The sequence below is a fragment of the Lepidochelys olivacea genome (assembly GCF_965140295.1).
Source record: "Lepidochelys olivacea isolate rLepOli2 genome assembly, chromosome: 9".
Lineage (NCBI taxonomy): Eukaryota > Metazoa > Chordata > Testudines > Cheloniidae > Lepidochelys > Lepidochelys olivacea.
Genome location: NC_140419.1, coordinates 34592180 through 34605905, shown reverse-complemented (window position 1 = coordinate 34605905; position 13726 = coordinate 34592180). Strand labels below are relative to the sequence as shown.

General features: G+C 38.7%; 1 protein-coding gene across 7 annotated transcripts in view; it reads left to right on the top strand.

Moving 5' to 3' along the window:
- AGFG1 (ArfGAP with FG repeats 1) overlaps positions 1-11712 on the top strand; it is a 68150-nt gene extending 56438 nt beyond the window's left edge. For 2 of the 7 annotated variants that reach the window (XM_084639767.1, XM_084639769.1), the window contains 6 exons: positions 71-254; positions 1062-1141; positions 1490-1582; positions 6161-6319; positions 8034-8119; positions 11010-11712. In XM_084639767.1, the coding sequence (XP_084495893.1) occupies positions 71-254; positions 1062-1141; positions 1490-1582; positions 6161-6319; positions 8034-8119; positions 11010-11069 (662 nt within the window). In that variant the 3' untranslated portion in view covers positions 11070-11712. Of the gene's footprint in view, positions 1-70; positions 255-1061; positions 1142-1489; positions 1583-6160; positions 6320-8027; positions 8120-11009 lie in introns of all 7 variants that reach the window. The other 5 variants (XM_084639766.1, XM_084639772.1, XM_084639771.1 and 2 more) reach the window with 3 other exon arrangements.
- The last annotated feature ends 2014 nt before the right edge of the window (positions 11713-13726 follow it).

Sequence of the window (13726 nt, the reverse complement as noted above, 5' to 3'; positions counted from 1 at the left end):
AGAAGATTATAGGGAAAACATGGTTTTAGAAGTGTCATTTTAAATTTCAATATGGTATCTTCTTTTCTAGGTGGTAGTGAGCAAGGAAGTGGCTTCGGCACTGTAGTTACAGCACCGTCAGGTCCTGCTGTGTCAGCCCCAAGTCAGCCAAGTGCATCTTCAGACAAGTATGCAGCTCTAGCAGAATTAGACAGTGTGTTCAGCTCCACAGCAACCTCTAGTAATGCATATACTTCCACCAGTAATGTTAGCAGGTACTTTTTCTTGTTAGAAGTTAAAGTAATTAGCCCTAAACCAACTGTATTTATAGGCAGAAAAATAGCCCTATGGTAGTGTTGATAAAGTTTTTAAAAAACCTGCTTGTATTCAACTGTTCTTCTTTGTTTAGGTCACGATTTAAAAATTGTAGGGAAATAATTCTGGAGAGGAGTTAGTTGGGTGTTGACTTCAGTGTCCTTACTAAAACTGCATCTTTTCTTAACGGTAGTTGTGGTTGTACTGCCCGCTAGAGGTTGTAAAATGAAACTGAAGCAAGTGTTTATCAGTGAAACACTTTTTTACACCTTCCTAGACAACACGCACTAAATTCTGTTGGAGGATAACAATCCTCCATGTGGATTACTTGCATGCATATTTAAGCGTGTAGCCTTGTAATTGGTAAGAGATTGGTTTTGAAAAGTGAGACATTTGCAAAGTACGTTTTTTAAAAAAATTTTTAAAGTAATTGAAAGCACGCCCCTGTAGTAACTTTTTGCTTGGAAATGCAAATTTCCCTAAAGCTTTTGCTTGGCAGCCTATGCCTATTTCTTTGTTTTCTCCTCAATGTCCATACTTTTACACTTTGCCACTGGCAGACAGGGTTTACCATTGCTCAGCGCTAATATATTTAGCCTTTGACCTTGGCATCAAGAATTCAACTCCTGGTGCTAATGGATTATATAGCATTTCAAATCTGTGCCTAAATATCCCTTCTCTACTCTGCTTTTATCTGCCAAAATTAATTGTAGATGTTAAATGTTAAAGGAGCAACACTGACTTCAATGAATGTGAATTATTTTCAGCAATGCTTTTGGAACAGTACCAGTGGCTGCTGCTGCACAGACACAGCCTGCATCTTCGAGTGTGCCTGCTCCGTTTGGAGGTATATTAAAATACTACTACTGTTTATACAGACTATAAGCAAACATATTACTAAATTTTAGTCCCATTGTATAGTAGTACTAATGACTTCACTGTCATTAGAAATGATGACGTAACTGTTTCCAGTGCAGGCAATATGATGTAAGTAGTCTAAAATATCAGTGGTGGTTGTGAGTGTGTTTAAAAAATATCTATATCCTGTAGTACCCAATGCAGAAAAGGTATGGAAAAACTTCTTATGTAAAGTTATTTCTGACTGTATTTGTCTTTGTGAAGGTTGTGTAGAACAAATATATATCCATGCTGGGTAAAAATTTTTTTTTTTAATGAATTTTTCTTAATCTTTCAGCAACACCTTCCACAAACCCATTTGTGGCTGCGCCTGTCGCTCCAGTGGCACCTTCAACAAACCCGTTCCAGAGCAATAGCCGAGGAGCAACAGGTTAGAAAAATAAAATTGCACTGTACCGTTTTATATGCTATACATACATTTTTAATTTCAAAACTTCATTATATTTGTAGTTTCATAATTTTATTTTTTAGAGATTGACTGAAAATAGGTCATGCACAAGTTAATGTAAAATTCTGCACTCTGTTTTTTAAGTAAAAGAGCACAATGTTTAAATAAGACATATAGCCAAATTGTCAAATAGTTGTTTAAGTTGAAATGACATTTCATTTTGACCTTTTCAAAACATTGCCAAGCCTCCAGGCAGCCTGCCTCGTGAGGAGCCTGGAGGTTCTGGGAGTCCCAGCTGTGGGGCAGACCACCTGGAGGGCGGCCCCAGTGCCACAGACTCTGTAAGCCATTGGAACCTGAGCTTCTAAGAGCTGTTAAATTGGCTCCTGGCTCCCCATCAGAGAGGCTGCTAAGGAGCCAGGAACCAGGACTGCCAAGGAGCCTGGTAGGTGACTAGCAGGAATCCAGGCTAGGTAGGTTTTTTTAAAATGCCTGGCTTCCATCTCTATTGTCATAGTCTCATGGAACATTTCAGTTTCAGTGATTTGCTATTTTCTGGTGTAAGAATGTTCCATTCAGAATTTTTCCAACCAGCTCTAGTAATCCTGTTCTGTTTCTTAAATTCCCTCTCCAATTTTAATTGGCTACAGCATTGACCTGTTGTGTTGTTTTAAACCTGTTGTGTAGTACTTATTGCTGTTACATGCTAGATGTGATTGCGTTACAGTGTTGGCTGTAAGAGTTTCTTTATACAGTTTGAAAAGCGCTTTGGGGTACTCAGCAGTGAAAGGCAGCATCTGTAGGGCACCTTAGTTCCAGCTAGCTGCAGAATATAAATTTTGTTGCACTTGGAAATTCTGCAGCAGTTTCATTTAGAATAAAAATATAAAAAATTAATAATGCAATCAGTATAGTAGCCCCTATGATTGTTTGTTTTTTATACTAAACTATCCACCATGGAATGCAGAGTGGGATTGAGTTAAGAACACTTGTTGGATATTTAAGTATTTGAAACAGTTAAGTGTGACATTTACACTGTCACTGTCAGAATTTACACCCCATTTAAATGAATGGAGCAATTCTAGCTTTTATCATTCTCTGCACCCTCAAAGACAAACCCCACATCCATTCACGTTTACAGGTTTTTCCTTCCCTACTGTTAGGATGAGAAATCCTTTTAAATGATAGCTTAAATTAATGGAGCACAGGTCTGAGACAAGAAGTGAATTCTGCAGAATCCATGAGGCCATGACTCCATATGTAAAATAGTTTAATTTATAAATTGAAAAACCAGTTTAATGTTCCTTCTTACAATACAATGCTCCTCAGTTTAGACACTACTACAAGTTTAATACTTTATTCTGTGATTAATTCTTTATCTGCAATGCTGAATTTTAGGATTGGCCCCATGTGGCAACTGTGGGTATTCTGCCATTTAATAGACTCTGCTGTTCGGTTAAAACCTTTGGTATGCAACCAAAATTCTCTCCTTTATTTAATATCATCCCAGTATTACAATCTGTACCACTTTGGACTATCTTTAAAAATTTCTGTCATTCTCTTGTATCCTTGAAAAAATTTAGCTTTAAAGAGGCTGTTGGAATTACCTTCAGAAGGTCTCAGCCAGATAGTGACGTAGGATATGCCTACACTTCCTGCAGTTTGAACTGTGCGGGTGTGAGCTGTGCTGTAACTCCCCTGTATGGATGCTGCAGATGTGAACTAGCAGGCTCCTAGTTTACATTAATATAATCCTCCTCAAACAGGGTTATATTAATGTGAAGTAGTAACCTTCTAGTTCACATCCACACAAGGAGTTACAGTTCAGCGCTTTGGTGTGCACTGCTGTTCACTCCCTCGTAGGCTGAACTGCAGGGCAGTATAGACAAGCCCTGTGACAAGTGTGAAGGTTGTTTTTTAGATTAACCCTTTAAAACAAATTCTATTCAGCTACTTCTATGTTCCCTTACTTCCGAAAACATGCTGTCCTTTGAAAAAGTGTTTAGGCATCAACAAGTTTTACTGTACTCCAGTTAAGGATCTGATAGGATATTGTAATTAACATTTTCTGTGTCACAAGTTCCTTTCTGCAAACGTGATAAATATAATAAGATTGCATATAATTTAGCTTTATGCTATATTTGCATCTCGTGTGCAGTATAAATGGGTTTGGTATAAACTTTATAGTGTATTTTAGAAAAAAGCCTTTGACTTTGTTAGCATAATTATTTCAGGTAACATATAATTTACCAATTGGTCTGCAGTACACTTGATAAATTCAAAGCTTAGTTGTTAGAAAATTTTTACAGGTTTTAAAAAAGCTCTTTAATCACTGCACTTTTTGTCATGTAAAATAGTTGTATAAAAATGACTGTTCACAAGTATATAAATCATTTGACATTGGTCTTTTTGTGGCTTTCCATAAGGCCTCTCGGGAGCAATGCACTCTCACATATTTCCTCAGGCTCATTTTGGTAGGTGGCCACATTTGATATCTGAGTTTCATGTGGCTAATTGTTTACTTTGTTGTGAAAACTTATTGCCAGCTTCCTGGTTCTCTGCATGTAAATTTTGAGTAAGCTGTTTTCCATATTTTAAAATGGAGTGAGCATGGATGTGTGGCACTTGGAAAAAAATTGGCATTGTCTTAGTGTAATTTTTTTATTTGCATCAAGCAATTAAGTCATTATTGCTTACCTCCATGGTCACGTTAGTAGATGCTTACAACTTATTTGAGTAAATTCTTTGAAGCTTGCTTGTAGTAAGTTTGACACCTTTTGGATATCCTAAACCATTGTGACAAATTGTGCAATGGTGTTTGGGTTTGCTGTTTTGTCAAGCTGTTCACTATTAAATAGCCTCTTCTGTTGATGGTAATTTGTGAAAGTAATGTCAATGCATTCTTTGATAATTGTACTGTGTCAATTATCTGTTTACTTTATATCCCATACTTATCTTATTCTGTTTAATGGTTACTTAAATATATACACTCTCTCACCATTCCTTTCATAGAATCATAGAATATCAGGGTTGGAAGGGACCTCAGGAGGTCATCTAGTCCAACCCCCTGCTCAAAGCAGGACCAATCCCCAACTAAATCATCCCAGCCAGGGCTTTGTCAAGCCTGACCTTAAAAACTTCTAAGGAAGGAGATTCTACCACCTCCCTAGGTAACGCATTCCAGTGCTTCACCACCCTCCTAGTGAAAAAGTTTTTCCTAATATCCAACCTAAACCTTCCCCACTGCAACTTGAGACCATTACTCCTTGTTCTGTCACCTGCTACCACTGAGAACAGTCTAGATCCATCCTCTTTGGAACCCCCTTTCAGGTAGTTGAAAGCAGCTATCAAATCCCCCCTCATTCTTCTCTTCCGCAGACTAAACAATCCCAGTTCCCTCAGCTTCTCCTCCTAAGTCATTGTTCCAGTCCCCTAATCATTTTTGTTGCCCTCCGCTGGACTCTTTCCAATTTTTCCACATCCTTCTTGTTGTGTGGGGCCCAAAATTGGACACAGTACTCCAGATGAGGCCTCACCAATGTTGAATAGAGGGGAACGATCACGTCCCTCGATCTGCTAGCAATGCCCAAATATACATCTTATACTTATACATCCCAAAATGCCATTGGCCTTCTTGGCAACAAGGGCACACTATCTCCAGACAATAGTTTACTTTTCAGTTAATCAAATGTGTTGATTTGGAATTAAATTTGTGCAAATTTTATACCAAAGAAAGTTAAATGAAAAGAATGGTTACACTCAATGCTGAATTAGAGCAAAAATGCCTGACATTTATGTTCATACCAAAAAGCTTTCTGTGTGCTATTTAATATTATTCACAGTAAACCCCGAAGGATTTAGTAATGGTTTTGTTGTTAGTCACACTGTGCTACTCTTACTCAACATTTCTCTGAAGACATGCCTAGTTTGTTCTACCTGGAATGTTCAGTAACAGTGATGCAGATGAGATTTTTTTAAAGCATCACCTCAATCTTAAACTAAGGAATTCTGTGCTAGGAATTTTGTATACGAGTCTGAGCATAGTAAGAAGTTATTTTAAAAGAACACTGAAGATTGATTTTACAACTTTATCTTATTGTTTATAATTTCACCTTGGAAATTATAAACTGACATTTTTCAGACCTAACATTTTCTTTCTTTGAACATACATGCTGTTTTTTTGGTGTTGCCTGTAAATACTGGCCTCCACATTAACTCTTTACCAGAAATAACTTTTGGAAGCACTTGAGTAGAAGTAAAACATGGAAAAGAATTCCATTGACTTTACAGATGCTAATGTAATCAAAAAAGTTGGACCCAGCCAACTTGACGGTGTTCTACTCGCAGTTTAGCTTTAATTTTTTTTATTTTGCATGTGTTTTATTTAATTTCTAGTGAGCAAATTAATTTAGTGTTACTGGAAGCTGAGACTAACCCGCCCAGTGGCTGTTGGGCGGGTATTAGAAAGCTAGCAAGATTCTTCTTAGTGGCATTGTAGTACATTTTGTATAAGAAATTACTTGTAAATTAAAAATAATTGAATGTTACTTCACTTGCCAGCGGCTACATTTGGCACAGCATCCATGAGCATGCCTGCAGGATTTGGAACTCCTGCATCCTACAGTCTTCCTACTAGCTTCAGTGGCAATTTCCAGCAGCCTGCCTTCCCAACCCAGGGAGCTTTCCCACAACAGACTGCTTTTGCTCAGCAACCAAATGGTAAGTTCATACATACCAGAAATCTTGGTTAAGCAATGGGACTATGTAAAGGAAATTCCTTGCATGTAAGGAGCAGGCATGACAGGAGTATACCTTAATTGTTGTGTCAGTTGTGGTACATTGCTACTAGCAAAAAACATAGAGTATTGCATAGTCAAACTACATTTTAGCAATCCAAGACAATACTTAACTTCTAATGTACATTTTCCTTATCTTGGATCTTTTGGGATGATCTTGCAACTATATAATTGCAGACTAAAGAACTTGGTTTCTTCATGCTCTTTTATGGCATGGTATAATCTTTGTCAAATGTCTCCCATTTTATTGCTATAACTATGATCGCTATCTCAAAATGATAGTGAGACTTTTTATATGGATTTTTTACTGAAACTTTTGTGCAGGGAAGGAGACTGTATGTGTCTGGAACCTATTACAACATATTTCCTCAAACCTTAAAAAAGAGAGGGCTAGAGAGCATAAAAGAAAATAGCCTAAATTATTTTTTAATGAATTTTTACATGCAGGAAAAGGTCCAAAAAGAAAACTGTGCACTGGAATATAGTCAGGAAGGAATAACTTTGGAACCTTTAGAAATAATCACCCAACTCTTGCTTCCTTTTTTCAGTAACACAGAAGTAGCTACTTTGTTTTTCCTGTTCTTTAACATTTTATATTAACACTGATTAATGCACTTGTAACTGTAATTAATATTATAAAGCCCTATCTCTGGTGGTATTGGTTCAATAATATTTGTTGGTATTAGCTTTAGGGAGGCAGAGTATTCAGATTCTGAACACTTAAAAAGATGCTGTAATTTACTGTGCTACTGTACTGTTACTTTGTACGAAATGTGTAGTAGAAAATCACAATGATTTGGCCTTCCTTCTTCTTGGAAAACCATTAATAGTCCTGGCTTATAGCAAGGCTTGGAAGGATTAGGTTTTTATTGGTAAATGTTTATAAACATTGATATCCCTGTGTGTACACAAACTGAACAGAGATGTCAGTTAACAATAGAAATTTACAGGTAGGCAAAATAAGAAAATTGCTGCTTGAGAACTTATTTGAATTTAAATCCAGTGATTTAAGACTTTTGAATTAGGCTTGTTACAAGTGGACTAACATGAATCATGTAAACAGCTATGATTTGTTGATTTAAGCATATTTAATTTGTATATTTTGTCGTGGTGTTGACAATTTGTGTTTTAAGGGTTTACAAAGCTTTAATTTTTTGAATCGCAATATCTCTAATTTTTACAGCTGAAAAACTTAATTTGAACTTGTATTGTTAGTGTGTTTAGCATTTTACTCACCTTACGTGATGAAAATTGTTTCACATCCATGTTCACTCTGATTACGTTAAATTGATTAGAAACTTACTAGAGTGTCATGTGCTAGAACAACATTGGAGCGTTTTGGCTTAGAAACAGTCATGGGAATTCTAAAAACACGTTTCCATAGGAATTGAAAGAAAATTCATAGATTTATGCAAAACTTCAAAAGCAATTTTAAAAATTTATATTTAGAGAGGCTAAATTATGGACCGGATTTGTCCCAGTCCTGCTGCCTTGATAGACAAATTACCAATGTACTAAAACGTTTAACCTGTGTCACTGTGATGGGAGTGGGCTTATAGGAAATAGTCTTCTGCCTTTAAAGGCTTGGCCGCCATTATGAAGCTACTTCTAACATCTTTTATCTTGACAAGGTGCAGGTTTTGCTGCATTTGGACAGGCAAAGCCTGTAGTAACCCCCTTTGGACAAGTTGCTGCTGTTGGAGTATCTAGTAATCCTTTTATGGTAAGTGAGAATTATTACACAGTAATAGTAAATCTTACAGGTCCAAAAAGAGATGTAATCTACAATACATTTAATTTAGATACGCATGCAGCTTGATTTTGTTTTAAATTAGGGAACGCAGCATGTGATCTCCAAATGCAATTCAGTATTCAGATGACATGGCATTGATAAGGCAGTTCAAAATCAGACGGTATTTATGTGCAATGATCTTATTAGGGGTGTACAGTAACACCTTGCTTAACGTTGTAGTTATGTTCCTGAAAAATGCTACTTTAAGCAAAACGGCAATGGTGATTGTGAGTGGAAGAGGGTGGGATATTTCCCAGGAAATGTCTTACGGCTAAATGATGAACTAGCACTTGGCTGAGCCCTCAAGGGTTAACATGTTGTTGTTAATGTAGCCTAACACTCTGCAAGGCAATAGGAATGGAGGGAGAGAGACATGGCTGAGAGAGAGAGAGAGAGAGAGACACACACACGCAGACACACACACCCTGTGTGCGAGAAAGAGACTCACATTGTCCCTTTAAGTACAGACCCCACTTTAAGTACATTGCCTTTTTAAGTAGATCAGCAAGTTGAGACAGCAGCTGCTGCCCGCAAGCTCCCTCTCTCCTGAGCCGTGTCGTGTCCCGTCCCCCCGCTCTATGGGAGAGGGACACCCTAACATTAGCACACCTCTTCCCTCCCTCTCCCCTGCCCCCAGCAAGCAGGAGGCTCCCAGGAGCAGCATGTGGGGGGAGGGACAGCTGAACTGCCTGGCAGTTGACAGCCTGCTGTACGGCTGCTGCACAGGGAACTTAGGAGAGCAGGGAGCTGATGGGGGGGCTGCCAGTCCATCCTGGTCCAAGCCCCCACCAGCTAGCTGCAACAGGATGCTCTTCCTGCAAGCAGTGGACAAAGCAGGTGGCTGCCAAACAATGCCATTAGGGAGCATTGCGCAACTTTAAATGAGCATGTTCTCGAATTGATCAGCAACATAACAATGAAACAACATTAACCAGGAGGACATTAAGTGAGGAGTTACTGTATTTTAAAATAAACCACCAAAAAGCACAACAATACATAAAGTATTAAGTAGGGCTGTCGATTAATCGCAGTTAACTCATGTGATTAACTCAAAAAAAATTAACTACGATTAAAAAAATTAATGGCGATGAATTGCACGGTTAAACAATAGAATACCAATTGAAATTTATTAAATATTTTTGGATATTTTTCTACCTTTTCAAATATATTTATTTCTATTGCAACACAATACAAAGTGTACAGTGCTCACTTTATATTTTTTATTACAAATACTTGCACTGTAAAAATGATAAACAAAAGACATAGTATTTTTCAGTTCACCTCATCTCTTTATCATGAAAGTGTAACCTACAAATGTAGGTGTATTTTTTTTTTTTTGGGTTACATAACTGCACTCAAAAACAAAATAATGTAAAACTTTAGAGCCTACAAGTCTACACAGTCCTACTTCTTGTTCAGCCAATTGCTAAGACAAAACAAGTTTGTTGACATTTATGGGAGATAATGCTGCCTGCTTCTTATTTACAATGTCACCTGAAAGTGAGAACAGGCGTTCCCATGGCACTTTTGTAGCTGGCGTTGCAAGGTATTTATGTGCCAGATATGCTAAACATTCATATGGCCCTTCATGATTTGGCCACCATTCTAGAGGATATGCTTCCATACTGCTGATGCTTGTTGAAAAAAATAATGCGTTAATTAAATTTGTGACTGAACTCCTTGGGGGAAAATTGTATGTCTCCTGTTCTGTTTTACCTGCATTTTGCCATATATTTCGTGTTACAGTAGTTTTGGATAATGACCCAGCTCATGTTCGTTTTAAGAACACTTTCACTGCAGATTTGACAAAACGCAAAGAAGATACCAATGTGAGATTTCTAAAAATAGCTACAGCACTCGACCCAAGGTTTAAGAGTCTGAAGTGGCTTCCAAAATCTAAGAGTGACAAGGTGTGGGGAATGTTTTCAGATGTCTTAAAAGAGCAATACTCCAATGCAGAAACTACAGAACCCGAACGACCAAAGAAGAAAATCAACCTTCTGAGGGTGACATCTGACTCAGATGATGAAAATGAACATGCATCAATCTGCTCTGCTTTGGATAGTTTCTATCAGAACCTATTATCAGTATGGACGCATGTCCTCTGGAATGGTGGTTGAAGCATGAAGGGACATATGACTCATTAGCGCATCTGGCACGTAAATATCTTGCGATGCTAGCTACAACAGTGCCACGTGAATGCCTGCTCTCTTTTTCAGGTGACATTGTAAACAAGACGTGGCAGCATTATCTCCTGCAAATTGTAACCAAACTTGTTTGTCTTAGCGATTGGCTGAAGTAGGGCCGAGTGGACTTGTAGGTTCTAAAGTTTTATATTTTGTGTTTTGAATGCAGTTATTTTTTGTACGTAATTCTACATTTGTAAGTTCAACTTTCATTATAAAGAGATTGCACTACAGTACTTGTATTGGGTGAATTGAAAAATACTATTTCTTTTGGTTTTTACAGTGCAAATACTTGTAATCAAAAATAAAGTGAGCACTGTACAGTTTGTATTCTGTGTTGTAATTGAAATCAATATATTTGAAAATGTAGAAAACACCCAAAATATTTAAATGGTATTCTATTATTGTTTAACAGTGCAATTAATCACGATTATTTTTTTTAATTGCTTGACAGCCCTAGTATTAAGCTATAACATAAAAAGCAAATCTTTCTTACCAAGGTAGTGACAGGCTTTTGTTCGTTTTTTATTCTATCCAGATACAGTACTTTGTTTTAGGGTTTGCCATGTGGAAAAACAGTTTGTGCATTTGATGATTTTTTTTTTTTTTTTTTTTTGCATTTGTCTGTTTTTCAGGCTGGTGCACCAGCAGGACAATTTCCAACAGGAAGCTCATCAACCAATCCTTTCTTATAGCCTTATAGACACTTTACCCAAAAGAACTCTTACGTGGTCACAGAACATCTCTGCGCCTCTTGCACTGTTGTCTTGTTTCACTGATCTTAGCTTTAAACACAGGAGAAGTCTTTAATAAAAAACCCTGCATTGTGTATTAAAACCACCAGGTAATATGTGCAAAACGGAGGGCTGTGTTAACATCCTTAACCTGTGAATTGGCAGGAGAAAAGTAGCGGTATCATGTATATTAAAATTGGCTAATAAGTAATTGCAGATACCACATTCGTTCTGCTGCAGTACTGTACATATTTTTTTCTTAGAAAATAGCTATTTGTGCATATCAGTATTTGTAACTTTAACACATGGTTATGTGAAAAATGTTACTGAGGAAATAGATCAGCCACTTTGAGGTGCTGTTGTATCTCTTGGAATGAATTACCTACATCATTTTAACCATTGCTACTGGAAGTCATGAAGTCAAATTGGAGGTTTTGTTCATTCTCCAAAATGTTTTCCATTCCTAAAGAGCTCTTCTATTTATACATGCCTACATTCTCTATAATGTAGAGGGATACCTGTCTGCCTAATAAAGCTGATCATGTTTTGCTACAGTTTGCAGGTGAAAAAAATAAATATTAGGGGAAAAAAAAAAGACTACGTGTATTCTTGCTGCTGTGCAGTAACAAATAATGGGTTGAAATGTAAGCAGTGTATGTACTTGTATATTGGTCCATTCATGAATACTTAAATTAAATAAGGTAAACAAAGTGAGTCTGCAGGTTTTACCGGTAAATTTGAGGACAAAACTTTCACACAATTCATCAAGTCAACTTAATTCTGACTTGTGACACTGATGTCAGTTCATTTATCTCAGGGGAGGGCAAACTGAGGGCTGAATCTGGCCCGTCAGGGCTTTGTCTGGCCTGCGGGATTGCCAGCCACCTGTGCCGCTCCTGGAAGTGGCCGGCCCCATGTCCCTGTGTCCCCTGGGGGTGGGAGGGCAGAGGAGTCCATTCACTGCCCTCGCCTGCAGGCATCGCCTGCCCCCCGCAGCTCCCATTGGCTGGGAATGGGGAACCGGGGCCAATGGGACTTCAGAGGTGGTACCGGCAGGCAAGGGCAGTGCGTGACAGAGCCACCTGCCCCGCCCCACCCCACCCCCAGGAGCCACTGCCAGACATGCTGGCCACTTCTGCCTTAGCTGCCTTAGCTCTGCTGTGCACTGCCGCCCAGGAGCCGCTCGAGGTAAGCGGTGTCAAGCCGGAGCCTGAACTCCCCCTGCCACATCTCACACCCCTCCTGCACCCCTTGCCTTGAGCCCCTTCCTGCACACCACACCTCCTCCCACACCCAGCACTCTGTCCTGCACCCCAACCCCCTGCCCCAGCCCTACATTCATGGCCCTGCATACAATTTCCCCATCCAGATGTGGCCCTTGTTCCAAAAAGTTTGCCCACCCCTGATTTATCTCCTTATAATACCAGATCAAACTTATGTAAAGCCTTTATGTACAGGTGTTCACTAGGTGTTAGACTGCTGCACTGTTTGTATTTCTAATTATGCATCACTAACAAATACTAAAATTTCTTCAAATGTGGAAGGCTCCATAGTACTTAATTGTGAAGGTGGATAGTGGAAATGTGGAGTAACTTTTTTTTAAAATGAATGTTTAGAACCACTATTTTGGAACTTAGGGATGGATTCACAAAGAGGATGTAGGAACTCCTAGGCACTAAGTAGAATTCACAGACCTGGGTTAGGTACCCAGCTCCCCATACAATACCTGAGGAGAGTTAGGCACCTAAGAAAGGGATTCTCAGAAGCCCACAAACTGAGTGGAGAGCTGCTTAAGTTAAATGCAGAGGAAACAGGCAGGGCTTGGGGTCCAGATCCACAAAGGGACTTAAGTGGCTACCTCACATTGATCTGCATCTTAGGTGCCTGTCTCCACGTGGGATTCTCAGCTGTGAACTCTCTCCTGGAGTTAGGGCTACCAAATCAGGTAGAGGAGAAATTTGAAAACATGTGTTCCGCATCCTAGGTGAGTTACGAACTGACCAGTCAACCACACACCTTATTTGACACCAGAGGTACGCAATCAGGCAGCAGCAGAGGACCCCCCCACACACACACACACAAAAGCAAGTATAGTACTGTATTAAACTACTAAAAAAAATACAAGGAAAGTTTTTTAGAAAAAAAAATTTGAGACAATGTAAGGAAACTTTCTGTGCTTGTTTCATTTAAATTAAGATAGTTAAAAGCAGCAATTTTCTTCTGCATAATACAGCTTTGAATCATTACTAAGTCACTGTTCAGTTATAAACTTTTGAAAGAAAAACCATAACGTTTTGTTCAGTGTTACAAACAACCTCCATTCCTTAGGTGTTCGTAACTAAGATTCTGCTGTTCTCGCTATTGGCCCCGATTTGGCAAAACACAAGTACGCATGCTTTTTAAGCCCACATCTCCTCCCCATCCCCGGGAGGAAAAAGGGAGAGAACCACACATGGCAAATGCTAGTTGTGTTGCTTACTGTACTTCTGGAAGCACTCAAGTGATCGCAGTATAAAATTCTGAGTAGGGTAAGTCCCGCTGACTGCAGTGGGACTAAAACACATACTTAGACTGCTGAATTTTAAGTCCTTTGCTGGGCTGTATGCAGAACTCCAGTG